Here is a 27,336-nt window from a genome sequence, read left to right on the forward strand (position 1 = left end):
TCTTTCAACCCACAAGTCCATCATTAGTTTTGGAGATGAACTCTTCGTGATCTTTAATGCTCGGCCTACTAGGTGAGACCTTGGATCCCAGATAATCAGGAGTTCCCCCTAGGGTTGTATGTATTTAGAATAGCCGACTACAAGGTGGGTGAAAAATGCTCCGGAAAATAAATCTCAGATCTGTTCTATATATTTATACTCCAACTACTTTTATTTAAATATGGTCAATAGCCTCGTGGTCTAACCCCAACAAATTAATTCTACTAATTTTACGACCCTCATATTTTATAGATACTTATATTTATACTCCAACTACTTTTCTCCGCCTAGCTAACCCTCGTTCGCTCTCTCTCTCTCTCATCCTCGATCTCGGATCCAATTTCCAGTCAAACGCCTTTTTATTTTAATAATTCCAATTCGAACCTATCTCTCCCTCTCTCTCTCTCTCTCTCTCTCTCTCTCTCTCTCTCTCTCGCGTCTCTCTTCTCGAACCGCCTCTTCCGGTGGTCCGATGCGCTCCACGTGGAGGTCGGAGCATAGATGAACTGCCGCCCGCCGTCCGATCGATGGACACCGTTCCGATCAACGGCGGCGAGTCGTCGTCGGCACTCTTCGGCGACAACCTCAAGGGCGTGCTCCTAGCCGTCGTTTCCAGTGCCTTCATCGGTGCAAGCTTCATCGTGAAGAAGAAGGGCCTCAAGCGCGCCGGCGCCGCCGGGCAACGGGCCGGTAAACCCTAGCCCTAGTTTTAGCTTCCCAAAGTATTAATCTTGCGTGCTAACATGGAAAGGTCGTTCCTTTTGGTTGCCTTGGTGATTTGGTAGGTGTAGGAGGATATGGGTATCTCCTGGAACCGCTCTGGTGGGTTGGGATGGTGACCAGTAAGTGTTTTTTCTTTTCTTTTTTCTTTTTTGCTCCCCTTTTTATTTGTTTTAGGTTGATTTAATGGAAATCCAATAAAGAATTATGGTAGAAATTGGAACTTTGCAGTGATTATTGGGGAAATTGCGAACTTTGTGGCTTACATCTTTGCCCCGGCAGTTCTTGTGACGCCGCTGGGTGCATTGAGCATCATAGTCAGGTAGGAATTGGAAGAAAGAAAGAACAAGACGAGGTGTAATTTTTGTTCATTTTGTGCTAATTTGATTTGGAGAATTGGTTGAACAGTGCTGTCCTGGCCCATTTTATCCTGAAAGAGAAGCTCCAGAGAATGGGGGTGTTGGGTTGTGTGCTTTGCATCGTGGGTTCAACGGTGATTGTGCTTCATGCTCCTGAGGAGAAGACACCTAGCTCGGTGGATCAGATATGGAATTTGGCGACACAACCAGGTATGTGTGGTGGCCTTGGGTTATTCCTTTTCTTCATGGGATGTTGAGATTGACTACTCCTTATGCATGCTTTCATTGCATGATGTGTTTTGTATAGCCTTTCTTTTGTACATGGCATCAGCAGCTGCTGTTTCGCTAGTTCTAATGCTGCATTGCTCTCCACGGTATGGACAAACAAACATAATGGTCTACTTGGGTATATGCTCTGTAATTGGATCTTTGACGGTAAATGTTGTTCCTAATGATGATATTTAAGTGTTTGTCTTTTGTGACTTCTGGTGAAATGTTTTGATGTATGCTTGTTGTTTTGTAGGTGATGAGTATCAAGGCCATAGGCATTGCCATCAAACTAACTGTGCAGGGAATAAACCAGACTGGTTATTTCCAGACCTGGATATTTGCTATGGTTGCTGTCTCCTGCATCGTCATTCAATTAAATTATCTGAACAAGGTGCACACGAGAAGCAAACCATTCACTTTCAAACTGCCATCTGGATCTGTCTATGATTTTGAGCCTGAACATTCCTTTGAAATGTTGCAAATTTGTCTTCTTTTATGTTGACTGTAATGATTGAGACCTTTGTACATATATCTAAAATTCAATATTTTAGTCTCCAGTGCATTACAACTTTCTCGTATGAAATATTTTATATATAGCAATTTTCTCTGTAATGTAATCACTAATCGATACAATGTTTGAACTCAATCAAAATTGCTGAAATTGTCATTTTCTAGAATTTGCCTAGATATCTATCAATTTACATAGGAAATAATTATTTGATCCCTTTAACCACAGAGCTGAAATCTTTACAAGCATTTTTTAAGTGCATTCTCTGTAGAAAAATTAACTGTTAAAGTAGGTGTTTTTCTTCGAAACTTAGTGGTCTCCCTATCAGATGTTATACTCATAGTAATTTCTATGCTTGATCTTGATTCATGGTAGTATAGAGAAAAGGGTTAAACTAGTTGTGAAAACATGGTTAGTAGCAGTAGTAGAAGTTGCTTGACAGCCATCAGTTGCAAATTCACCTATTCATCTGTATGTTCTATGTGACAGTGATACTATCACCTTCAGAATGCACCTCATTTTATATAAATTTCTTCTAGAAACATCTGATTTTGAAAATGGAAAAACCTAATGAGCTACCTTTTTATGATATTGTTGTATGCAAATTTATGATGCAGAGACAATCTGGGATTGCCATTACTGTTAGATTTCTTCTGCAATATGTGGTTACCTCATGAGTATGTTAATTAGCTAGCAATGTGATTATGTGAATTTTAATGTGGGAGTTATCCAGGATAATACATTTTCTCACCTTTACAGGTATCATTTCTGAGATCCAAATAATGCTTATGATTTCATATTTACTTTCCAATATTTTCAGGCGTTAGATACTTTCAATACTGCTGTTGTTTCTCCTATCTACTATGCCATGTTCACAACTCTAACAATTCTTGCAAGTGCCATCATGTTCAAGGTATATTTGATCCAAAAAGCTTATACATGGTGGTTTGGCTTTGTTCCAGAGAAAACTAACTTTGACTTTCCAATTGTCTAGGACTGGTCTGGACAGAGTGCAAGCAGTATTGCATCTGAGATTTGTGGTTTTATTACAGTGCTTTCTGGCACTACGGTACTGCATTCCACAAGAGAACCAGACTCACCTTCCTCTACAGGTACATGATTGCTATCTTAATGCTGTAAGAGATACTGTTTTATTCCAATATTCATTCTCTTTCTGATTTTTTGTCCAAAAAAATTCTCTTTCTGATCTTGCAAATTTTAATAGATAAACATGTATAAATCAAATAGCATTTCATGTTGTTGGTCTTTCTTTTTGTGATAAATTTTGGCCTTACATGTATATTTTGGTTACAATATATGAATTGGAGGATGCCATACTTTGAGCTCATGCAATTGCAAGTAGGGCTGTCAAAATAAATGAGCTGCTCATATTCAGCTTGGGCTCCACTCGGCTCGTAATGAGTTGAACCGAGTCTAAATAGAAAATAGGGCTCAAAATTTAATTTCGAGCCGAGCCTGAGCCGAAGCCAGCTCGCTCAGACTCGGCTTGATAAGCCGCCGTCGCCGTTGCCTCCTCCTCTAATCAAGTTTGGGCTTGGCTCGAGTTGAGCAAAGCCGAGTCTAAACATCAAATTACGGCTCGAAACTAATTTTAAGCCGACCTTGAGCAAGAGTCGGCTCGGTCATTTACACCCCTAATAGCCAGACAACTAAGATTAAATAATGAATGAAAATTATGTTATTTCTTATCAAGTTTCCTATTATTCATACTTCCAATAAAATTATGATATTTTATTATTAAATATTCTTTAATCACGGATAAATTGGAGAATTTTTTTGTGGGTATTTGGCATGGCTAGTTAGAAGTACATCATCCTTCTCTCTTTTTTGTCATATATATGTCTATCCCTCCATACTTTTTTCACTTCCCAACAATAGAAGATTTCAAATATCTAGACTAGTGAACTTTAAATACTATCATCCTTTGGGTTTTGACTAACTGCATAAATGAAATTCTAAAACATTTAGCAATTCAGCCATTATCCCTACCCAACATTTTGTTAGCATCAAGGGTGCAATTAAGTTTCTGATGGATATGTATGGATGTACTACTGTTTTCCTTTGACTCATATGCAGATGATTTCAAGAAGCTACTGATATATTATACTAGATTGATTTTTGGAGTTTAGTTATATCAGCAAAATAAAGGACTGCAAAACCTCTATGCAGGAACTTTTCTTTTGGAACTAAGTCTTGCTCAGGAGAATTAATGTTTAATTGAACACTGAGCTTGTGGGGAGGAAATGACAAACTCCCCACTGCTCAGTAGAAAATTAGAGTTTAATTCCTCACTATGATTTATTAAAACATACTTGTAGAAATGCCTGATACTATGTATGATGAGTGACTAAATGTTCATTTTGTATTGTAGATTTGTATACACCACTATCTCCTAGAATATTTTGGCATATCCAAGGGAATGGGGAGGTAGAAAAATTCAAAGATGACGACTTGTTATCCAATGACTTCATTGCTGTTGTGCGACAAGACTACTTTATTTAGAGAGCTCATGGATGGTAGCTTGATTCTTACTGAACTCACAAATGTGGCCCAATGGAGACTCGACCCCCCTTTCCCCATGCATGTTCATCGCCTACAGTCCCATGATCTGTCTTGGTTTTTTGTTGGCTCTAAGTTATCTCAAAATTTTGCAGATGTACACAAGGACTTGTTGGTTGGTGATGTTAAGCGAGTCTCCTTTTTTCTGGCCTCAGTTACATATAATGTAGCTCCCTATGATCTATGTTTTGTTAAACAAGCCTTGTCTGTCTTTCTTGGAAGCAATTTTTTCCTTGAGTCTTTCATGCTATTATTCATGGTTGTAGCCGTTGTTCTGACCCAGTTTATGCTAGAGCAACAGGACCAGTCTTGTATTGCAGGTGTGTAATTTGATATACACTGTACAGTCCATCTTTTTAAGTAGTGAAAATAGTTATTTTGATCTTGGATCAATCAAAGATAGAATGACCCAAAACATCTCCTGGTACATTTTCTTTTAGCATATGCAAACCCGTTTGGTTGTGGGATCAATATAAATTTATTCTAATATAGTGAGGTCGAGCCGTCGAGGTTGAAGCAATTTGGTGGTGGCGGGCGAGAGGATTCGCTCCAGCCGGTCTGGCGGCTCCTCGTGCAGTCCACAAGTGAACAAGAGGGTACATAATTTTGCTTCCTTTATATTTCATTAAAACTTTATTGATACCTAACCAGTTTTCACTAGCAAACATAATTGAAAAAAAAGGGGGAAATGAAAAGAACATTCAATTAACTGGAGTATATCAAAGAATTGCGCTGTTAGAAACCAAAGCGAGCTCCATCAATTGAAGTGAAAAGTCCCAACTCAGATATTGATATTAAAGTTAGAATCCGAGCAGCATCGATTTAATTTGAACAAAATCAGTAAGTTATCATTTCTTGTAAAAGAACAGAAAAACCCTGAAGTTACGTCGATCATACATCTTGTATACAGTTGGAAATTTGCATAAAATACTTGTCAATGTAAGACAAAGAAACATTTACAAAAACAGAGTGCAAATTTCAATTTTAATATGTGAAATTCATCTAGGGATTATATATAGAAGGACAAGGTAAGACTTGCCCCTTGTATATATTAGGAATCCAAACCCAAGAAATTAAGAGATCCACAACTTGTGCATGGCATGCAGTTGAACCAAACTGGTTGATTTTAGTGCCATGCGATACATCTCCCTCAGCTTGCTAGCATTTCCAGCTGCACCATTGCATGTAATTGCCTGACTAGTGGAACCAGTTCTTTTGGTATTCCCTGAAAGGGAAGTTGCCAACATACTCTTCAAAAGAACTTGTAATTGATTCCAAAATTTTGTGGTGAGTTCGAGGTCCTTATCATCTTTTGGGCAATCTTCATTAGCTTCAACGACATGGCGACCTTCTAGTAGGTGGAGTATTGCAGCTTCCAGAAACTACAAAAGAAGAAGAATTTGGGTCTTTCATGAGATGACAAAGCCACAAAGTGCCAAAGCAACATTTCTTGCATTTAAGAAAGATAAGTTCACATGGCTGATGCTGCTTGACATAGCACGGCAACAAACTGACATGACAGAAATCAATTGTCACTTTCTTGATTGATAGGTGTAGTGGGTCTTTGTTTTATATATTCTTGTTCCTCTATGTATGATCCAGGAATATTTACCTACTCATGATTCATCATCAACAAATTGCTATCCTGAAGAATTCTACAAACCTATCCCTTCTCCCACATTTCTGTTAGTCCTAGTCATCACGACAAGGGCAGATTTCGCTTAGCTGATCATAACCCAAGCACAAGTTTAAGCTGAAATGAAAATCTCAGAGCAGAATGGCTTAAATGGAGAAGTGGTTACCGTATACCTTCTAAAAAGCTGAAAGGAAAATTTTATACAACTAAAAGACCAGTAGGGTTTTTTTTTGTTTAGATAAAGAAGACCAATAGTGCTTAATAAATCTAAATGTTGAGCAACTAGAAGAAAATGCACAATTAGGATGTTGAGGTAGATAAAAAAAATCACTAGAAATGATAAAACAATGAATGATAATGCTAAAAATAAATAAATAAAAACAACTTAATTATAAAGGATAGGTTATGTGACAATCCATTAAGACGGTCTAGAGTTTAGACATGCCCAAACTCCCAAAGGCTACTACATAGTGCATCAATATGGAGTACTCACTTCTTTCAAATAGATTGTTCTTCGGAGGAAGGGGACATCAACATTTATATGGCTTTTGAAAAGGAGAGACATGATAGAGTTTAAGTCTACACAGGCCTCCCACTAAAAAGAAATGAGTGAAGGAAAAGAATCCACATAGGTCAAAGCAATTATTTGGGATTAAAGGCTTGGTTGTTTTAGTTGTGCAACATGATTACAGCCATTATTATACTAACATATAAACAAGCCTAGAATGGCATACCGTGTAGGAGCGAAATGAGTTTGAGAAGCTCAAAGAAAGGGCTGACTGCTCCAGAAGTATACTTAGATACATGGTAGCATGCGTCTTCGGACCATAATATTCTATAGCCTTGTGAAAACTTTTCTCTGCTAGAGAACCATACCACTTAGCCTTTTGACGGTACTTGTTCTCACTTGTAGTATGCTTTAGTTCATTCTTATCCAAATCCAAGAAATTCAAACACAAGTCTCTATGGTAGCAAGCAAGTTGAAAATGAGCAAAAGCAGACTCCTGTTTGCGAAGGTCACCAAGAGAATCATATGTAAACAAAGCTTCCCTAAAAGCATCACTTGCTGAAATGTTATCTTTGCTTTTATTCTTTAATCTCCCATCACTAGGAAATTCATCAAAACTACTCTCGTAGCTCTCACCTAAAATGTTTTCCCTTGCCAGAAGCATTCCGAGCCTCAGGTATGTGTGAGCATACTGTGTATACACCTCACTGTACAAAAGTTTATCAACCCGATTGCCAAAAGAACTTAGTTCTCTCTTTGCAGCACTATAGTAGTTCAGTGATTGAAAATATTCCGATTTAGCAGATTTTATTGCTTGGCTATATGCATTTTGAAGGAGATCATATGTTTTGAGTTCCTCCATCTTAGATACTACTTCTTCAGCCAAAGCTCTTCTACCGTGGCCTAAGTTACAGTTGATCAGTATAATATTTGCATGGTCAGAAACTTCTTGAAATGCTTTTATAGCATCTGCAAATGCAGTTTCAGCACTGATTAAGTCCCTATTCTCAAGTCTGTAACGACCTAGTTCATTGGCCGCCCAGCCTTTCTTCTTCAAAATAGTGTAGAACTCTTCTGAATGCATAGGAAATCCAGCCAATGCTTTCCTAGCTGCATCATAACAATGTGCAGCAGAAGACAGGTTGTACTCGACATCTCCGTATAGAGGACCTTCAAGAAACCCAAAAATACCTCCACTTCTCACCTCCAATTCATCTTCATTGGAAAGTCTGGAGTTGACTACTTCTCTACCACCTCTAGCATTGATTTCCTTGACATGATCACTATGTACTACAGCAGTGTTTATAGAGTTGTCTTCAAGCTCAGAAGTGTTTGATATCAAATCATGAGTATCAGTAGCACTCTGCAACTGCTCATTTTCAGAAACATTTGAACTTTCTTGTATTCCCTTTGAGTGTGAAAATGGGTTTCTTCTCAATGATTTTCTGTTTTTCTTTCTCCCGTAGGAGGAGGTGTCTACAGTGCTACTGCTTGCGCTGTCACCACTGTTTTGCCTATCACTCCGACAGCTACAATTTATCAAGGAACAAGTGCTGCAATTTTGCTTGTACTGCCCCAGCTTTTTTGTAAGACGTTTGACCTCCTTCACAACTTCATTTGACATTCTTAGCCCACCACCTGATATTGTTCCTTTTTTTATCGGAACTTCATTACCTTTCAATCTATGATATTCCACGTATACATCCCCAACAAGCATCCATGCTTTAGCCCAAAATAAATAAGTAGGAGAGAACTGGTCAGAAGCAAGATCATCATGAAAGAACTTTTGGCTCAAACCCTTTGTGCTATTTACTACCAAATTTGTCGTTTCATCTCCATTGAATTTCAGATACGATAAGCTATTAGGCATAGATGAAATAAACTCAGCATCTTCAAGATGTTGAGGCATTGATCCATATACTAGACATGCTAATTCGACAACCTTTAGTGCCCGATGAATTTGTCCATCTTCCTTATAAGTCTCCCCAAGAGCCAAGTAAGATTCACCCAGCAAAAGAACAAGCTTCCACATTTTATGATCCATTTTGGATTTTGGTAGCCATTCCCTGATGTCGCAAACATCAATACAGTCTGCATCACCACATGCACATAAAGAGAAATCGACAGAAGATCTTTCGTGCATCTTATTTTCACTGTCACTAAAATCTCCTTGCATGTTCTGCAGCTGGCGCTTCCATCTAAGAGATTTGATAGCTTGGGATATATGATGTATTGCAGCCAACTTAGAGGAGATTGGATCAGAGAGTGTTCTAACTACATGAGGAGAATTTCCAATTGGGCACATAACCAATGCATCATTAGTTAGGGAACTATTCAAGCTTTCTGCAGAAATTTCTGTTTCTACAGCTGCAGGCAGAGGAATATCTTTGGTTAAAATTGCATCAGTTGCCAACTTCGACGTACCAGATGTCTCTGACCCTGAATATAGTATAGCAGCACCATCTTTGGTTGAAATTGCATCTTCAGCAGCATAAGACGCACCTTCCTCTTGGGGCTGTGAAGAAAGCATTTCGAGAGTAAATTCTGAAGATTCATCATCTAAATCAGTTACAGAAACTTCGGATTCTAGAAGAAAGGACTCTGATGTCAATTCCAGTTGCTCATAGCATTTCAGGATGAGTCTTGCAAACTGTTCATGAGCATATGCTCGGACTACCTAGCATATGACAAATTACATTTTTACAGTTACAATTTAAGAATTTATAAATAAGGCAAAAGATTGGAAATTAACATAGCCTAGTAAGAAAGTCAACATACTAGGTGATCCTGATCCCTGAGAAATTCCAAGCATTTCTTGAAAAACTTCGCACACCTTGCTCCATTATCAAGTACCTGCATCAAGGAAGCAAAGTTCATAATCAGCCAATCTATGTGGCAGAAAGCTGGAATTACACTAATTTTAATACCTTTGATAAGGATAGCCTATGAGCAACACGATAGAGTAGAATTCCAAGCGAAAACAAAGAGTCCCTTCTCCCTTTGTTCATCAAAGATGGCAAAGTGGCACATCTGGTATCATGATCATCAGATGAATGGGTCTTGGGTATGACAGATAGATCAAACAGCTGTATAACATCCTCTCCTGCACCTTTATATAGCTGACACAGTATATAATCAGTTCAGTTGTGAATCTCATATATTTAATCACAAAAACGAATAAGATAAAGTTTCACACACGCAAGTAATGAATACATAATATTAAAATAATAGTTAGTATATGCATATATGTAGGTATGCTACAGGGGGGAGAGAGATGAAAATCAGTTGATTAGCCATTCCAATTTGAGACATCCAGAAGTTCAGGTTCCATACCCAGTAGGCGCCAGGGTCTTGTTTACAGTTACCCTGAAGGAATCTCAACACTGAAAGGCCATTTTGTTGGACAACTTGTGGATGAAATGCAGGCGTACCATCTTCCGATACACCCTTAAGCAGAAAAATGTCATCTGTTTTCAGTAACTCATAACCTTGAACAACACCATTCTGATGGTAGCAGATAGCCAACTCAGGGACGCTTGCCATGATATTGTCAAGCCAAGCTTCAAGCCAGGTTAATGGAGTCACCTGTCATATGAACTAATGAATGAAATAGAGCCTGCAGATTAGGTGAAACATTAAGCAACCCAGCCTTACCTGTCGTGAAACATCCCAGAGGTGCAAGCTTACTGCAACATATTTTTCATTGCTGAATAAAAGCAAGTCACTACCCAAGAGCATCCGGAAATTGTGAAATTCCCAAAATAAAACCCTCAAGAAGCCATTGCTACCAACACTCCTGTGCTTCTCAGATTCTTGTACAGGGCATCGGTGCTTTTCACCAACCTGTGAGGCCTTTTTTGTGGGCTCTGGTCTTTTACCTTTACTCTTGTTGTGTTGTGTTCCCCAAGAGAAGTTATCGGGACTCCCTTGTGAAGTCTTTCGACCAGCATTGGCAGTTGTTGAAGACACAAAAGGGTCGTCTTTATGTATGAAATGTCCGGGTAAGATGGTGGAACTTGTCTTCTTCTCTGTTGATGGCTGATAACTTGGTGGACAGTCACAGGCCTCTGCTCTCACGGAGTGCATTGCAAAATTCAACAAAATAGAAGGATCAGAACATTTAGATTGGTTATTTTGTCTTCTGAACATCTTCTCTCCTTCTTCAAGATCAGGTCTATCCTTCAAACAAAGGATTCAAGATATAAGGATATATAATATATTCAGCATGGAAGCTAGACTGCAACCATTAAACAGCATACCCTGAATTCAGAATGAGGGTATCTCCAATACGATGAACTGCAATAGATAATTGGGCCTTAGAGTAAGGTATTTTAAAGATTTGCTTTAAGATGTCAGTTGGAGCAACTACATCAATTTCATCCCCATATTCAGTCAGGCCAGACACAGCGAGTGCTTCACATTTTCGTGACAAATTTTGGCTAACAAGCCCACTTTCATAGTGAAAACCTGAGGATGGAGTAATCGGTAAGCAAATAGTAAAGAAACATTGTTTGGATATTGCATAACAATATCTTTAGAGACCTTTAAATGTAAACTTCCACTATGTCATACTTGAAATCATATATATAATATATATTTAAATTGTTATATCTATATTTTGAATCACCTAAAACATAAATAAAGACTGCCCGCAAAACAATTACCACTCATAAATCACAATGGCATACATTTGGGACTTCTTAATGAACACAGTACCGTGATAGTAAAGTAAGCATGATACCAAATCAAATCAGACTAAAGCATACAAACTAATGGTCTCACTATCACTATGTTCAGAACGTAAAGGGATGTTGTTGATGTTGCAAATCCAAAATATTATATAGACGAAGACTTCACCACCTGCACATCCATCTGATGATAAACTAATTAATCCAGACAAGAAATTCTATTTTCTTTCCGAATCTGCAAGATATGGATGTTTTAACCAGTTACAATAAATTTCCTTGTAAATTAAAAGCAACAACAAACAAAAGAAAAAGAGAGAAGGAAAACATTACCACCTTCGCTACTCCTAGCAGCAGAAGGGAAGACCTTCTCGGAGAAATCAGAAAGCAGCGGAAGCGTGTTAAGGTCGGTCTCCGCCGGCAGCATCTGATACCTCGGAGCTCCAATTCTACAACAACAACGAGACCAAACAAGAAATTACAACTCAAAGAGATCGAATAGAGAATCAAGGAGCGAACTTGGCAAAGGGGAGTGAATACGTGTTGGGAGGAGGCACGAGAGCGGATTGGAAGAGAGGAAAGGTGGAGTCGGTGGGGACAGGAAGGGTGCCGCAGAGGAATCCGACGGGCTTCGGATTTGATATCTCCAACTTCCCCACGCACTGGAGCTCGCCTGAGCCCTCCATGGCTTCGTGTGTGTTGTTTGACCTCTAATGGCGGGAGATTGGAGCTTCGGGTGTTTAGGGTTGGAGGTTGGGGATTAGGGTTTAGAAGTGGAAGACGACGGTCGATTTGTGCACTTACAAACGGTGGGGGGGCGAGAATTATTGCAGTTTTGTTTCTCGTATTTCTATCTTGCTGAGAAGTCGTTAATGACACAATCCAGAACGTTCTCGCGGAACGAAGGAAAAATAAGAAATTTGTCAGACTTAATAGGGTTTTTATTATTATTATTATTATTATTATTATTATTATTGAGTCGCTTGTGGGGTAAATATTTACCAATCGGTTTGATATCTAATGGTTAATTAGACACTCAAAATATAATAAACATATAAAAAAATTAAAAGATATTATCGATTTAATAAGTAATTATTTATTTTTAAAATATATTATCATGTACATTATTTTTTTAACAATTATATTATATTAATAATTTAATCAAATAATATATATATATATATATTATGAGAGAATGTGTATATATCTCCCCCTTCCCTTCCTACAATGGTTCTCTCCTTGCTTTTGGCGTTTTGCCTCAGTTTCTCTCTTTTTTTTTTTCTATCTCTTCGGTTTCTCTATCCCCATCACCGTCTACTCTCACCTCTCTATTATCGTTGGCGACAACGACATCCATCTTGCCGCCATCCCTTCCTTGATTCTCTGTGTATCCATTGTTTACGCCGAGCACTGAGGCTAGGTAGCGGATCTCGCCTTGGTCTCCCTTTCCTGCTGCCTCACTGTCATTTGCGTCGGAGGTTAGGATCTCGCTTGCCACATTTCTACATCGCTGCGTTTACACCAACTGTTGGTTGTTGTGGATCTCACTAGCCTTGGTCATGGCCCATCGGAACAAGCTGTAGACGCTCGAGCCCGACTCGCCTTCACCCCCCCTCTGCTCTACTGCCTTCATCTGGACTTTTAGAGAATAGGATTTTCAATTTTGCAGATGTTACCAGCAGATTTAGCACGCTCATCCCCATCTTGTTATCTTTTTCTTTGTTGCTTTCTTTCTCTTAGTTTCACAACTCAAATAGAGTTCTCATATGGATTTTGATAAATTGTTGCACTCTATCACTGATGTACTTGGATTCTCCATCTAGGGGCTCTCCTTTGTCGAGAGCTTCGCCTTCAAGACTAAAGCTGTATGGCAGCTGCAATTGGACAAGCGCGATATCTCCTCTTTTTTTATTGTGCTTGAGTGTTTGATCATGCTTGATACTCTAATTTTATTGTTGTAAGGCAATAATCAGTCTACAGAATTAAACTGGCTACGTTAGATTAGAATTATAAAATTTAGAGGATTATTATTATTATTATTATTATTATTATTATTATTATTATTATATAGGGTTTTTCTTTAATATCACCACCAACACTACTAATTTCTTTTTTAGAAAAGAAAAGAAAAGTATCACATTGATCCATGCTGTTCCGTGAAAATTTTTGAATGTAGTTGGATTCGCATCAATGCATTAAACATACACATTTTAGTAACGTAGTTGGGAGCTCAAGTCGAGAAACCAATTGTTTTAAATAGAGAAGAAAACGAAGCATTAATATTTATAATTTGATCCTATGGCAGTCAAAAAGGATATGGGATTTGCTCGAGCTTTAAATGAGTTGAGCCAAGCTGATATTGTGAGCTCGAACATATTGTCCAGTCGAGTCGAGTTGGAGCTAGCTCGCTTGATTAGGCTTGTTATTGCAGCAATATATATATAACATATGAAAACTATCGAAGGTGACTAACTAGCTGCATCCTGGATATTTTCACAAATGTTTACTATTCACCTCCTTAGTTCCTTTGGCCTCACTATTTATCTTCTTCTTTATATGAAGCAGAGCCATCTAAGAGCATCTCCTTTTTTATCTTCTTCGTGTCTGGCCCTACACCGATCGAAGCCCCCATGAGCTTCATAGACGGCAAAGCACCATCGCCATCGGATCGCTCATCATGAGGAGGTAAGTTAAAAGCAATGGGCTCCTCTTATGAGTTGCTCCTCCTCCACTTCTTGAAACCGTCGAATCCCCATTGCTTCTTGGCCGACAAAAGCAGCTTCCTATTCCCCACCTTGTCGGAGCCGTTGGGTAGCAACAGCTAGCTCTCGGGCATGATTACAGCTTAGAATTTTTTATTCAGAAGGGTTAAACTATTGTATACTTATGTGCAAAATTATTTTATCCATCAAATTAATCATTGTACTCATAATTATTAAATTTTTATTAAATTTAATTATTCGATATCAAAATGATCAAAATATTTTTATTGTGTTTGTGAGGCAAGCAAGATATTTAAGCTTTTGAGATAATAATACTAAGTAATCAAAATAGCTATAATGCTTAATTAAATTTGATAGAAAAATTAGCAGTCCTACTTTTATCACTGATTTTAGAGTTTTAAAAGTGATTTTTGACAAAGCTAGGTGATTATAAATTATATTTAACCCTATTTATAATAAATGAAAAGGCTCTGTTTGTAATAATAGAGTGAAAATTTATTCATAGATGTACGGAGGGTTCTAACTATCCTGTTTCTCTCTATTGAATTGTCTGTTAAAAATAATCAATTAAATTGAAATTTCTTTTTAATACTAAATAGTCGGTGTGTTATCGAATCATTGCTCTCCTAATACGCTATTATTTTTTTTAGGAAGAGATTAAATAGAAGATAGCAAAGAAAGGGAGGATGTGTCATCGCCTCATCGGTCACTGCCAGCTCGGACAACAACTGTGACGATTAGCGTCTTCCTTTTCTAATTCTCCATTATTATTATTTAATACCACCGCTTTCCCTCCATCCACCACACGCGGCCATTCCCCGGAGGAGAGTGGCGGAGGCGGCCTTAAACCCTAACCCTAATCGTAATCCTAACCCCCACCTGCACCGCCCTCCTCCTTCTCCTCTTCCATGGCCGCCTCCGTTTCCTCCTCCTCTTCTATCGTTCGACTCCTTTCCTCCAATATTAACCCCGTAAGAGGAATCCCAAGCGGACGCTCCTCCCCTCTCCCTTCTCGAGCAGGAAATCTCTGAGATGGTCTGATTCCAGCGTCTCGTTTGTCGTAGGGTTTAAGCGACCGGAGCGTCCAGAAGAGGAGCTTAGGGTTCCCGTCGAGGAGATCTCTACCGCAGTTGGCGATGTTGAAGAGATTGGAACTGAGCGCTTCGGCCATGGCGGAAGGAGTTGCTGATTGCTTGGATGAATCGACTGCTGAATTGGGTTGGTTGGCCTCTCTGGCTGGTTGTTTCTTACTTAGTTCGATTGGTTTATGATTAAAAAGTGAAAAACTTTGCAGGTTTTAAAAGAAGGGAGCCTGGCATATCGACGATATTGACTAGTTGCGATAATTCTTTCGACCCCTATGGAGCTATGAGCACTCCACTGTACCAAACGGCCACTTTTAAGCAGGTTGGTTGCAATGGAATAGTGATAGATGAGAGTGGGTTTTGAAAATTTCAGGTAATTTTGTTGCGTATCTTTTTATCAAAAGATCGAAAAAGATTCTCTTTTACCATATCTCGGAGTATGATATGGGTCATCCATGCTAGGGAGTACCAGGGTTATGACAAGAATTTATTTTTTTACCATAGCTCCAATTGGTTGTTTGTTCCTTGTTCTTTACTTCTTTTTATCAGTTTCAACTTTCACTACTAAAAGAAATATTTATTGCAGCCTTCAGCAACAGGCTATGGTCCATATGATTACACCAGAAGTGGCAATCCTACTCGTGATGTGCTTCAGAGGTCCATTTAACTAATCCTTAATATTTTGGCACCAGAAGTACAATTGGGATAGTCTTCAATCTTTTTGTTTTTTTTTGACTTTGTATTGATGAAAGTGCATGCATTAAAAATTGACCAGTCTTATGGCTGAACTTGAGAAGGCTGATCAAGCGTTCTGCTTCACTAGTGGGATGGCTGCTTTGGCTGCCGTAACTCATCTTCTTGAAACTGGTATGCATCTTTATCTCTGCACTTGTATATCTTAATTTCCATAAAATGAATGTTGACTTTATTCAACTTTGGTATTATTAAGGTCAAGAAATCGTTGCTGGAAGTGACATATATGGTGGCTCAGACCGGCTGCTCTCGCAAGTGGTTCCAAAGCAAGGGGTTCTGGTGAAGTTAGTCTTGTGCCCCTTTTCTGTGGACTTGTTTATTTTATCCCATTTTTTGCAATTCAGTCATAGTTATAAACTATCTCCATATTTACATGACAGACGAGTAGATACAACTGATCTTAATGAGGTGGCATCTGCAATTGGCCCCTGGACTAAACTAGTGTGGCTTGAAAGTCCAACAAATCCTCGCCAACAAATTACTGACATAAAGGTATGAGAATGGGTATTGTGAATCTGATGTACAAGTGAACTGCTACTCTTTAAACAACACTGCTGCTTAAGTAAATGCTATGGTTGCATAATTAGCATGCAGATATATTTTGTGATGCAGAAGTTAGGTCTTTCAACTTAGTAGTTTTGCATTGCACTTGCACCCATGGTCCATATATGAAGTCTCCTAGCTCAATTTCCTTCACCATTTGGGATAGTATTCTTTGCCAATCTCATAGAGGTTTATACTAATATTATCTACAGAAAATCTCAGAGATGGCTCACTCACATGGTGCTATTGTTTTGGTGGACAATAGTATCATGTCTCCGGTGCTTTCTCATCCCCTAGAACTCGGAGCAGGTACTAAAAGGATTGCTACTTTGGATCACCAGTAAAATATTGAAGAAGCTGCTTTGGTATTGCCTATGTTAACACTCTGATGCACTTTTGTTTTGTTTCCAGATATCGTGATGCACTCGGCTACGAAATTTATAGCTGGGCATAGTGATGTCATGGCTGGAATTCTTGCTGTAAAGGGTGAAAGGTTGAAGAAGATCCTTTTGTTCTATATATTGCTAAGCGTCTCTCTTACATCCAGTCTGGCACATTTCATCTTAGCTTTCTCTAGTTATATTTTTGTTTCATTTTATCTGCTTTTATCCAGTATTTACTGCTACCAGTATGTATTATTAGCTATCTTCCAAGAAACAATTGTTTTTTTATTACTACTTATGCAAGCTAAACGTGGTTACTTAGAATGCAGCAAGATGTTTTTTAAAGTCAGTTACTCAGCTACCTAACCTGAAGGTGTAAACCTTCTTGTTCTGACATAGATGATTTGCCTGTAGATTTAAGCAATGTACTCATGGTTATAATTTTCACATATTTGCCATTTTATAACACCTGATGGCAGTGTTTCAAGTTTTTGTATCATTGAGGTTAAGAAAGTACCATATAATATTAACGTTGATGTATTTAGCTACTGTATTTGGATTTTGAAGTAGGCTTGTTTCTTGCATGTAGAGAAGTTCTAAATCTTTATTTATTGAGAATAATTCTGGCAGAGTGCTGCAAATTATTTCATGTCAGGTCCATTGGCTAATTATAATTCACTAATGTACTTGGAAGTTTTTCACAACTCTTTTAAGTGGATTATGGAGTCACATATGTTTCTTGAATGGCTGGATAATTTATCTGAATGAGATAATATGGGACCATTAGCAACTTAGCAGTTTATGAAATTGTTGATTCCTTTTGGTCTTGTGCAAGGAATATGTTAAGATCTTGATGTTTATCCTTCCTTTCCTGTCCATATACTGCCAATTTCGTTATATCTCTTCCATGATGCCATGTAACTGTTTTCCTCTTCTTTTGATTTCTCAACGATGTTTCAATGCAAAACATCTGACGTGATGTATGAATTGAATTATCTAAATGCCATTCTTTTAATGCATTACCAGCTTGGCAAAAGAGATTGCATTTCTACAGAATGCAGAAGGCTCTGGATTGGCACCTTTTGATTGCTGGCTTTGCTTGCGAGGTATCAAAACAATGGCTTTACGTGTGGAGAAGCAACAGGTTCAACATCTTTGCTTTCCCTATATGATGTTGGTCTCTTCATCACTAATAGTGCCCAATGAATTCTGCTCACTTATTTTATCTGGTAAAGTATGCATTTGTATGAAGAAATTCACCTATGGTCCTATCAACTTATGGGTGACAATCATCGTGCACAATGTGATTATTGGAGAAAGTATTTTAAGTACTCTCTGCAAAGGCCATCTACATCAGTAAGACATTTATATATAGGTCTAAAATTTCAGCTGGAGCATATCCATTTCCATTAATGCTGGAAAGGCCAGTCAGCATCAGCTTTTTATATACTTTAAGCTTGATTTTAATGAAAATTGTAGTGTTTTTTCTTTTTTACTAGTATTTGTTGTCAACAGGCTAATGCACAGAAGCTTGCTGAATTCTTATCTTCTCATCCAAGGGTGAAGCAAGTTAACTATGCAGGACTTCCTGATCATCCTGGACGTTCTTTGCACTATTCTCAGGTAGAAAACAATAGTCATTAGAAGAAGAATTAAAAGAATCTCAACTATGATCCTTTATTGTTCTGCTCGTGCTGCTTTGCAGGCAAAAGGGGCTGGATCAGTATTCAGTTTTTCGACTGGTTCACTACCTCTCTCGAAGCACATTGTTGAGACCACCAAGTACTTCCATGTGACTGTTAGTTTTGGTAATGATTCTCATACTTTCCACTCTTCCCATCATCCTATTGACATGAAATAGATGTGAGAAGATTGCTTTGCTTGTTGATAAATAATCACTTGCATATGATTTGCTAACTTAGTGTTAAGACTATTATGATGCTTATGGAACAATACTGCACTTTTGAGTTCATTGACATCCAATTTTAAATGAGTTAAAAACTGTTGCTGTTGCTCATCTCTGGAAATCAACCGAGAAATTAGACACTTTCTTGTCTATTCTGACTGTTGTACCTTCTCGCTGATAATTCAGCATGTTATTTTGAATTAGTGTACACATCTTTTTTTGACTATAGATTATGTGTAATCACTTTACCTTGCCATGTGTATGCAGGGAGCGTGAAGTCACTCATAAGCTTGCCATGCTTCATGTCACATGCAAGCATACCAGCTTCAGTTCGTGAAGCCAGGGGTTTGACTGATGACCTTGTTCGCATCTCCGTCGGCATCGAAGACGTAGAAGATCTGATAGCAGATCTGGACTATGCTATTAGATCATTTCCGGCCTAAAGCTTGTGATACTATGCATCTTTGTTGCCATCTTCTGGCGAATGATATAGGTGATTTCCATCCTGATGAAGGTGCATTACACTTTCAGCTTAATTAATAAAATCTTTAGATTCTTGTTGAAATAAATCTTAGCAGTTGTCTTGATGGACTCCTTATCTGATGTTGTATGATGCAATATCCTCTATATTGGCCAATCAAGACCTGAAATTAGTGCTCATATAGCTGCAGTGAATGGCATATGGGATGCAGGTTGATATGTTTAAGGAAAAAAATGACTGTAATTTGGTAAAGCTCTCCCTCTGTGATCTCTTGCTTTTTCAGATGGAGAGACTGGTTTGGAGAAATTGAGGACAAGAGTTGTCCATCAACTATTCGCTCTTGCCAGGTGAACAGTGGGGTCTTTATCAATTTAGCAAAGGGGGAATGTTGACAAAGAAACTTTTCAACTGATTTCCTGAGCAACGACAACCATTTAAGTGGTGGTGAAAAGCCTTTATTATGGGTTAACAAGCGTTAATGTTCTTCCTCCGAGACCACTTTTGAGGATTTGGATTTGCCTAATACCTTCAGCTTCTGCATGTAAGACCAGAATTCATTTCAGGTTACCAGCAGCTGTAGAGAGACAACTCCCAATCTAATAATCCCTGCAAACAAAACCGCAGCCGTCAACATTAATTTTGATCATTCCTGCTCTTGGAGGCGAAGTGGAAGAGTTTCTAAAAACAAGGGAATTCCCAAGCCATTGCAACCAATTTGACAAAAGTGGAGTCCAGAGATTCAACTGAGTTTCTAAAAAACAAGGGAATCTTAGTTTTCTCCAAAGTAACCACATACCTGCGCCATAGACTCAGCCAAATAAAAGAGAATGTCTATCCAAACGCCAAAGATTGACAGCAAATGAGTCAAGCCTCCTCCTTAGAATCACTAGTGGGAATGTTCATATTCATAAGAGTTGGTGTTGGATTTAAAGCCAGAGGAAGATTAAATAGCCAAGGATCCTTCATCGGACTGGTAGAAGAACTATCACAAACACTTTTGAACTGAGGAGGAGGGGCACCATTAAGAAGAAAGGAGAAGGTAGTTGATCCAGGATATCCAAACAGAAGGGAAGCTGTGTGATAATTGATCCGATCTAAGGCCTTTGTCATCTCCAGTTCTTATTATAAGAACGAGGAAAGTACCATTGCGTTTAAACTTTTCTATAGAATAAACTAGCTCGTCAAATTTCACAATTTCTTCTATGTTTTAAAAATGCAGACAAAGAGAGATTGCCACCAAAATAAATTATTTTAATTTAATATCAGTTTAATAAAAAAAATTAATAATGTATTTAAAGTATTTATAAATTTAGCTTTTTTATCCACATAATAGAATGAACAACTAAGGTGACACTATCGTTATTTATACGTTGAGCCTGTCTCAAACTAGACTACGTGAACTAAGAGTTTTTTTAACCACCAAAACCCTTGAATTGAGGGGTTTATGCAGAATTTTTATTTAGAAAGTTAAGAAGGCTAAGTATAATTATCATATTTATAAATACATTAAGATAATATTAAATTGAGGACATTAAAATAAATTTTAAATTTATTATAAGCACGAATGCCATTTCCCCGTCACATCTTTCTTTCACCTCATCCACACCATAGAGATAGAAAGAGCTCTCTCCCTCTTCTCCCTCTCACTCTCCCCACCATGTTCCTGTCCTCCTCCTTCCTCCATCCCCCCTCTCTCCTCAAACCCAACTCCTCCCAGTTCCTCCATGGCTCATCTCCCTCCCTCTTCTCCCTCACCAAAAACCCATCTTCCCCCCCTTCCAATTCCCCTCCTTCTTCCCTCTCCATCCAAGCCATGAAGAAGCTACAGGGCCGCGTCGTCTGTGCCACCAGCGACAAGACCGTCGCCGTCGAGGTGGTCCGCCTCGCCCCCCACCCGAAGTACAAGCGCCGCGTCCGCATAAAGAAGAAGTACCAAGCCCACGACCCCGAGAACCAGTTCAAGGTTGGGGACTTCGTCCAGCTCGAGAAGTCCCGCCCCATAAGCAAGACCAAGACGTTTGTCGCCGTTGCCGTCACGGCGAAGAATGCGCCCAAGTCTTTGGACGATGTTCCCGACGACCTCCTCGGAATCCCCCTCCAGTCTCAGCAGCCGGTGTAATGCGACCCGTTTCGTGGTTTGGTTTGGTTTGTCTCGGATTTAGCTTAAAAGTTTGGATTTTGATGCGAATTTAATGTTGCTTGAGTGGAATCGATTAGTCTTTATTGAATTCTCCCTCTGTTTGATACTTGGACAAGATGTGCTTATCTATAATCTCTTTGAATAGTCTTGAAATGGGTATCTGGGAAATTGTTTATTTTCTGATTCGACTTGTTTTCGCTGTAGGCTTATCAATGAATAGATGATAAATGTTAAAAGTGTGTGGTAGCATTTTTTTGCATCCTGGCTCTGTTAATGGTGTGTTGGTTAAAGTCGACAAGCAGTCATTATAATGTGTCTGATACTATACAATTGAACAAGATAGCAGATCCATTGATGTTTAGCCTATGCGAATTTTCTCAAATAGGAGTAATATGCCCAATCCAACTAGCCTACTAGTGCTAATGGAACTTATCTTCTTGAATATAATTTTGATACTTCTCTTTTGGAATGTCTCAGCTTCCAAATAGATTCTTTTTTATCAATATGTTCTTAATAGTTGGGATCATATTTGATATTTTAGACCAAGCTTTTGTTTTCAAGGTTTGAAGCAAAGTTGTATTTTATGTTTTTAAAAATCTTATTAAGTCGTGATCTTTTTGTTGACCTAATGAAGATCTATGCAACTCGTAGAGACTACAGAGACATCTGAAGATCATGACTTACTTAGGCATTGCAAGAGAGAGTTAGAGAATTAGATGTACACGAAGAGATTAGGAAAATGAGATTTAATAAAAGGTTGGTTCTTAACTTTTAAGACAAAAAAAATAGATGAAATGACCTTCAGAAAAAAAATATAAGGTGGGAAAAGACATAACTAATATTTAAATGTATATTTTTTTTTGAAATTAAATGTGCTTATTGCATTGATTAACACTTGTGCACCATAAGCTAGTTGTTTTTGGTTGTTTAAGGGGTATTTTTGTTGAATTGGATAAACAAGATATTCAGAGAGACTGTGCAGCTAACTTGGGTCAGGCCAGACGCCGGAAGGAGGATAGGGGCTACACTTGGGCCTACACCTAAGTGTGCTCGCAATTTGGCAAGGTCCTATGGGCTTTTTACCCAGCTGTAAGAGGAACATACAGAAAAAAATCCAAGATTCTTGGGACTTATTCATTGTCCTTTTAGTAGGGGGGTAGGGGGTGGAGGGAGGTTGTGGGCAATCTGGTTAAAAGTTTTAGAATTTGCTGATAGGGGTAAGAAAATCAATCATTAACCGGGATGTTAATGGGAGCTATCAAAGTTATTGCTGAATATAACTTGCCTGTAGTGTATGCTGTCAGGAGGAAGTTTGCCAACGTTACTAAAACAGGAATGCCAGTAGTAATTGCGAGAACTATACATGACTTTCTCATTCAAAAGAAATTGAGATTTGGTCTCTGCTCTTATTTCTTTTGTTGCGCTGATCCTTATAAATGAGGGCGTAAATTGACATGTTGGACTTGCCTCTTGTATCAAATAAATCATGAGTTCAAGTCTTAGAAACAGCCTCTTCAGCAATGAGCGTAAAGCTGTGTACATATTTCCTCCCTAGACCACCAGTAGATAGGAGCCTTGTTCACCGTGGCACTTTTTATTGTTCCTTGCAATTATTTTTGAACTGATCAGGGCTCCATGAGGACAGTGTTTTTAGTAATGGCACTCACTAGTTCCCAGCTATGATGGCTATCAATAGGCATTATCAATGTAACAGATTGTTGTTTTGTGCAGTACTTCAGACTTCCTATCTGTGTTTGCCTTTTTATTTTGGCTGTAATATTGTGAGTGTCTTAATTTTCATATGCTGGTGCTTTTGGAATAACAGATATGGTAAACTATCATAGGACAAAGTTTTGAACAGTAACACAACAAGCATCAAGTCCCAAGTCATTGTTGTTTATATCTTAATTGAGGTAAGCAAGATCTACTCTGTTATAATATTACAGAAGGCATCTATGATCTGTCCCTCTGACATCCTCTTAAGATGTAACCTTTTCCCTCAAGGAAGACATAGGAAGGAGACACAAACTATGTGGCTGAATTCTAGTGCTACAAAATATTGCTTTGTACTTGATCTAGGCATTGTCTGTAAGTTTTTTTCAGCCCTTGGAAGGATTATGAGAAGGCCGTTCAACTTGGATTTCATCTATCCATAACATGAGAGGTAAAAATATTCTTCAGTCCTCCATTGTTTCTATGGCTACCTTGAGTGTAAACTAATTGGTCAACTGAAATTGAGAATGGTATATTATTGGAGTGTGCAAGTTGTGTATTGCTACTTGTTCAATCTTTTCACTTGACAATTAAGTACTCTACCTTTTACCTTAAGGAGTGTAAACATATTGGTCAACTGAATTGAGAATGGTATATTATTAACTTTGTGCAAGGTGGTCAGGCAGATAAGAACAGCATATTAGCAAATGCTTGTGATCATGTAATACTTAGGACTGCATAAATGATCTTATTATAAATAGGCTGCATAATTTGTGAAATCCTGAGTGCTCTGCATTACCAACTACCTTACAAATATGTTGAGCTGTAGATTACTGAACAGATGCTTATTCAAGTGCACTTGATGTTGTTTGGAGTAAAACAAGTACAAACAAAGTTTTTTATTTTATATTTTTTGCTTCACTTACCATAAACCTCTCTCACTCTCTCATTAGGTATCTTTACGTATTGGAAAGAGAGGGATAACGGGGGTTTTATCCATGGAAAATACTGATAACCATCGTTTGCTATTCGTATCCATGGATAAACCCTCAGATAAGTGAAACTGATAACAAGAACCACAAGACTTCCGTAGAAGTCTCATCTTAAAAGGAGACATCCGTACATATGCAGGTCGTTTAAGAGGATTTTATTCTGCTAAAATAGCTGATATCCATCGATTCCTTGGTGTTTTTTTATGCAGAGGAATATATTATCGTTGAACAACTTTTAGCTAACTTGTACTACCATCATAAATAAATCCTCAAAAGACATTAAAGTTTTGAGTTTTTGACAAAACTAGCCCTCCTCAAAAGAGGTTTATCAGCTCAACATCCATATCATAAGGTTGCCACTAAATAATAAATTGATTAATACTTTACTTAGAAGATAAATCGCTAACGAGTTCAACTTCTTCCTTGTAGGTTAAGTCACTAATCTCATTAGCAAGTCAATATTTGAGGCTTTTCCAATTTAATTAAATTTGGTTTTTAATTTAGTATATAAAGTTGAGTGCATATTTTTTTTTATATCGATATATATATTTTGTTATAATAAAATACATATAATTTATATATGTAGTGCATACTGTTATACTATTATAGCAAATAAAAAGAAACATATGCAATTAAATTGCAAAATCACGGCAATGTATCTGAAAAAAATTATTTTAATTTCTCATTGGGTGTTTAGTTGCAAAAATAAGGATAAATGCTGGAATAAGTTAGTGCTTGATTATGATAGTTGGAATAAGAGTTAAGAATAACCAAATTAATTAATTAGACATCTATTTATTTCTTTTTTTGTATGGAGAAATACAGAAATAAGTTTAGAATTTATTAGAAAATTATAATTTTATTTTACAACTATAGTCAAATTATATTGTTCAACCTGAATCTAAATCATAATATATTACCTTAAATAGTGCATAAATAAATGACGGCAAATTAATCTATGTTTAAAAATAAATGGATGAGATATTGTAATATATATATATATATATATATATATATATATATATAGATTGTGGAATAAATGCGGTTGATTCGAAAATAACATACTAATTCCACATTTTCACTCCACTAAACCGAGAGTTGATGATTTTAAATAGCTGAGAGCGTGTCAAGTTGAAGAGAAGAAAAGATGGAAGGGTAAAACTGAGAATGGCTTCATAGTAAGTAAGTAGTTAAAGTGTAATTAGGCCCGGAAGGACATCACTCGCTCTCACAAATTACTCGAATTCGAACCCGGTAGCACTTTATCCGACCCGCTAACTTGCAATAATATCATCTGCTGTAATGTTCGTGCTAATCCTTCTTCCGACGAATAAATAAATGAAGCATTCCGTTAAGACTGGTAAGACTACCAGTCTAACAACTCCGCTACTCTTATCTTACCTTCTCCTGTCCCACCATATAAAAGGCACTCGCTTCTCTTGATATCTGAGATCTCTCTCTCTCTCTCTCTCTCTCTCTCTCTCTCTCTCTCTCGAACGATGAATAAATTGCCGGGCCCGCGTCCGCCGCCCCGGCGGAGAAGATCGACAGGATCCATGTCCGCCGCCGTCCCCTTCTCCTGGGAGCTTTGCCCAGGGATCCCCAAGCCGACCGGTAACCTCGCCTCCCGCCCCACCCATCCCCTCCTCCTCCTCCCGCTCCCTCCTCCTCTCCGATCCATCTCCTCAACTTTCCCCAAGCGGCGATCCCGATCCGGCTCCGAGCTAGGGATCGCCGCCGATCCCTTCGCGGCTGCGCTCGCGGAGTGCGCGAAGGATCCACCGCCGCCGTCACCAAGCGAGATGGAGGACATATGGCGGCGGAGCAGCGAGGCGGCTCCGCCGCCGGGACGGCGAAGGGCGATATCCTACCGGCTCGGAGGCATCGGGTCCTGCAAGGCGACGTGCTCTGTTGTGGAGTCAACGGTTTATCTTCCACGGTCCGAGATCCGGACCGGCGGTTACGGGCTCTTGAGCAACCGGATCGCTTGATCTGATGCGAGCCGGCTCTGGTAGTAATAATAATTCAATAGCTGTTTGTTAATAAAATTCAAAACAGCTTGTGTAAATACTCCTACTACTACTACTACTACTACTACTACTACTACTACTACTACTACTCTTTCTTTTTGGTTGGTTTCTTAACACTCTTGTTCGGTTGAACTGTGACATTCGAAAAATTTCGGAAAAAATGTATGAAATTCATTTCACGATGCTAAATATTTTAAAACTTTGAACTTGATGAGACTAAGACGATAGCTAGCATTTACGCTCCTCCCTCTCCCGCCACTCCCATGGGGCCGGGATTCATGTTTTCTCTTTGCCTCTCTTTTCTTCTTCCTCTTCCCCCTCTCCTTGTCTCTTTCCGTCCTCATCCCTCGCTGCCCCTTCCTTGCCCGTCCTAGTCTTCCTCTTGCCGCCGCTTCTACTTTTTATCATCCCCTCCATTTTGATCTCCCTTTCAGCCAAAGTTTTCTTCGCCGCCCCTCTCCTCCTCCGTATCCGCTTCGTCCCGCCGTCCGGCTTGTCGCCCTCCTTTTCCATCTCCACTCGCCTTCATCCTTCCGTTCCGGCGTCCCGTCACTTAGTTTATTTGGTTGCGTTTCATGTTTAGTGTCATGTAAGTTATAGCTACACTGCTTCACGACCACGATCCAATCGAGATAAAGAAGAAGAAGCTAACGTTAGCTAGCTAATAAAGGAAGGATATGGGTTAGTAGGATATTTCCTCAATTCAGTAGAGTTTGCTGCTTGTTTTTGACTTACGGAGCTAGTAAATCATTGATTGGAATTAATAAAGTTATCAACCTACCTACCCACCTACCTACCTAGAGGCTTTCAATAAAGAGAAAATAAACACGACAGCTAGCTAGCATTTACTGTACAGATTTACTGCTCAATTTTGATTGGGGATATCTAATTAAGACCATCCATTGATTGATGGCGTCCTTGGTCGACCAAGGTCGGGTATCCATCAATGGCCGACGCACAGGAGGCGGCTTCTATTTGTCCTGTTAATATGTGGCACTGCAGGTCTGCAACATGCACAACATTGTCAACATAGCATTAAAATACACACGTACAACGTGAGGTTTCTTCCTCTCATTGTCATTTGTCGTGCGTTTCAACGTGCCATGGTTGACCATGTCTCAATACCCTTGGTCGACCTTGCCTCAGATCCATTTCTTGTTAACGGATTTCTTTTTCCAAACCCCAAACCCGATCCAGTTTGAGTTGTTGGATCCGGCCCGTTAGTAGCTCACTAACATACACCACTTGGCACTTGTACATCAAAGTATCTTATTTTCACACT

The 27,336-nt window shown here is 38.7% G+C and overlaps 5 protein-coding genes across 8 annotated transcripts; 4 read left to right on the forward strand and 1 right to left on the reverse strand.

Moving 5' to 3' along the window:
* Positions 1–328: 328 nt before the first annotated feature.
* Positions 329–4,874, forward strand: LOC140792077 (probable magnesium transporter NIPA6). Of its 2 annotated transcripts, none has more exons than XM_073142903.1 (9): positions 329–729; positions 825–881; positions 991–1,081; positions 1,168–1,328; positions 1,426–1,553; positions 1,642–1,779; positions 2,717–2,809; positions 2,891–3,008; positions 4,289–4,874. In XM_073142903.1, the coding sequence occupies exons 1-9, from the start codon at positions 567–569 to the stop codon at positions 4,417–4,419; spliced, it is 1,080 nt and encodes a 359-aa protein (XP_072999004.1). In that variant the 5' UTR covers positions 329–566; the 3' UTR covers positions 4,420–4,874. The 2 variants fall into 2 exon arrangements, with proteins under 2 accessions (XP_072999004.1, XP_072999003.1); XM_073142902.1 differs by having other exon boundaries at positions 4,572–4,874.
* A 423-nt stretch (positions 4,875–5,297) lies between these two features.
* On the reverse strand, positions 5,298–12,195 carry LOC140792076 (uncharacterized). 3 transcript variants are annotated; one of them, XM_073142899.1, is made up of 9 exons: positions 11,846–12,195; positions 11,642–11,754; positions 10,880–11,087; positions 10,275–10,794; positions 9,954–10,205; positions 9,548–9,739; positions 9,399–9,473; positions 6,847–9,297; positions 5,298–5,858 (listed from the first exon to the last, which is right to left on the reverse strand). In XM_073142899.1, the coding sequence occupies exons 1-9, from the start codon at positions 11,989–11,991 to the stop codon at positions 5,550–5,552; spliced, it is 4,266 nt and encodes a 1,421-aa protein (XP_072999000.1). In that variant the 5' UTR covers positions 11,992–12,195; the 3' UTR covers positions 5,298–5,549. The 3 variants fall into 3 exon arrangements, with proteins under 3 accessions (XP_072999000.1, XP_072998999.1, XP_072999001.1); XM_073142898.1 differs by having other exon boundaries at positions 11,639–11,754; XM_073142900.1 differs by lacking the exons at positions 11,642–11,754; positions 11,846–12,195 and having other exon boundaries at positions 10,275–10,799; positions 10,880–11,006.
* A 2,604-nt stretch (positions 12,196–14,799) lies between these two features.
* LOC140792078 (cystathionine beta-lyase, chloroplastic) lies at positions 14,800–19,267 on the forward strand. Its single transcript, XM_073142904.1, has 13 exons — positions 14,800–14,999; positions 15,093–15,246; positions 15,323–15,435; positions 15,700–15,770; positions 15,889–15,980; positions 16,063–16,150; positions 16,247–16,358; positions 16,622–16,718; positions 16,821–16,902; positions 17,819–17,936; positions 18,308–18,415; positions 18,498–18,600; positions 18,966–19,267. The coding sequence occupies exons 1-13, from the start codon at positions 14,937–14,939 to the stop codon at positions 19,139–19,141; spliced, it is 1,377 nt and encodes a 458-aa protein (XP_072999005.1). The 5' UTR covers positions 14,800–14,936; the 3' UTR covers positions 19,142–19,267.
* Positions 19,268–20,744: 1,477 nt separating this feature from the next.
* Positions 20,745–21,494, forward strand: LOC140792079 (small ribosomal subunit protein uS17c). The gene has a single exon (XM_073142905.1). It carries the CDS (start codon positions 20,837–20,839, stop codon positions 21,296–21,298), a length of 462 nt encoding a protein of 153 aa, XP_072999006.1. The 5' UTR covers positions 20,745–20,836; the 3' UTR covers positions 21,299–21,494.
* Positions 21,495–25,580: 4,086 nt separating this feature from the next.
* LOC140792165 (uncharacterized) lies at positions 25,581–26,015 on the forward strand. Its single transcript, XM_073143005.1, has one exon. The coding sequence runs from the start codon at positions 25,581–25,583 to the stop codon at positions 26,013–26,015; it is 435 nt and encodes a 144-aa protein (XP_072999106.1).
* Positions 26,016–27,336: the final 1,321 nt, after the last annotated feature.

Source organism: Typha latifolia, chromosome 7 (assembly GCF_019914945.1).
Source record: "Typha latifolia isolate L0001 chromosome 7, TyphaL0001v2, whole genome shotgun sequence".
Classification (NCBI taxonomy): Eukaryota; Viridiplantae; Streptophyta; class Magnoliopsida; order Poales; family Typhaceae; genus Typha; species Typha latifolia.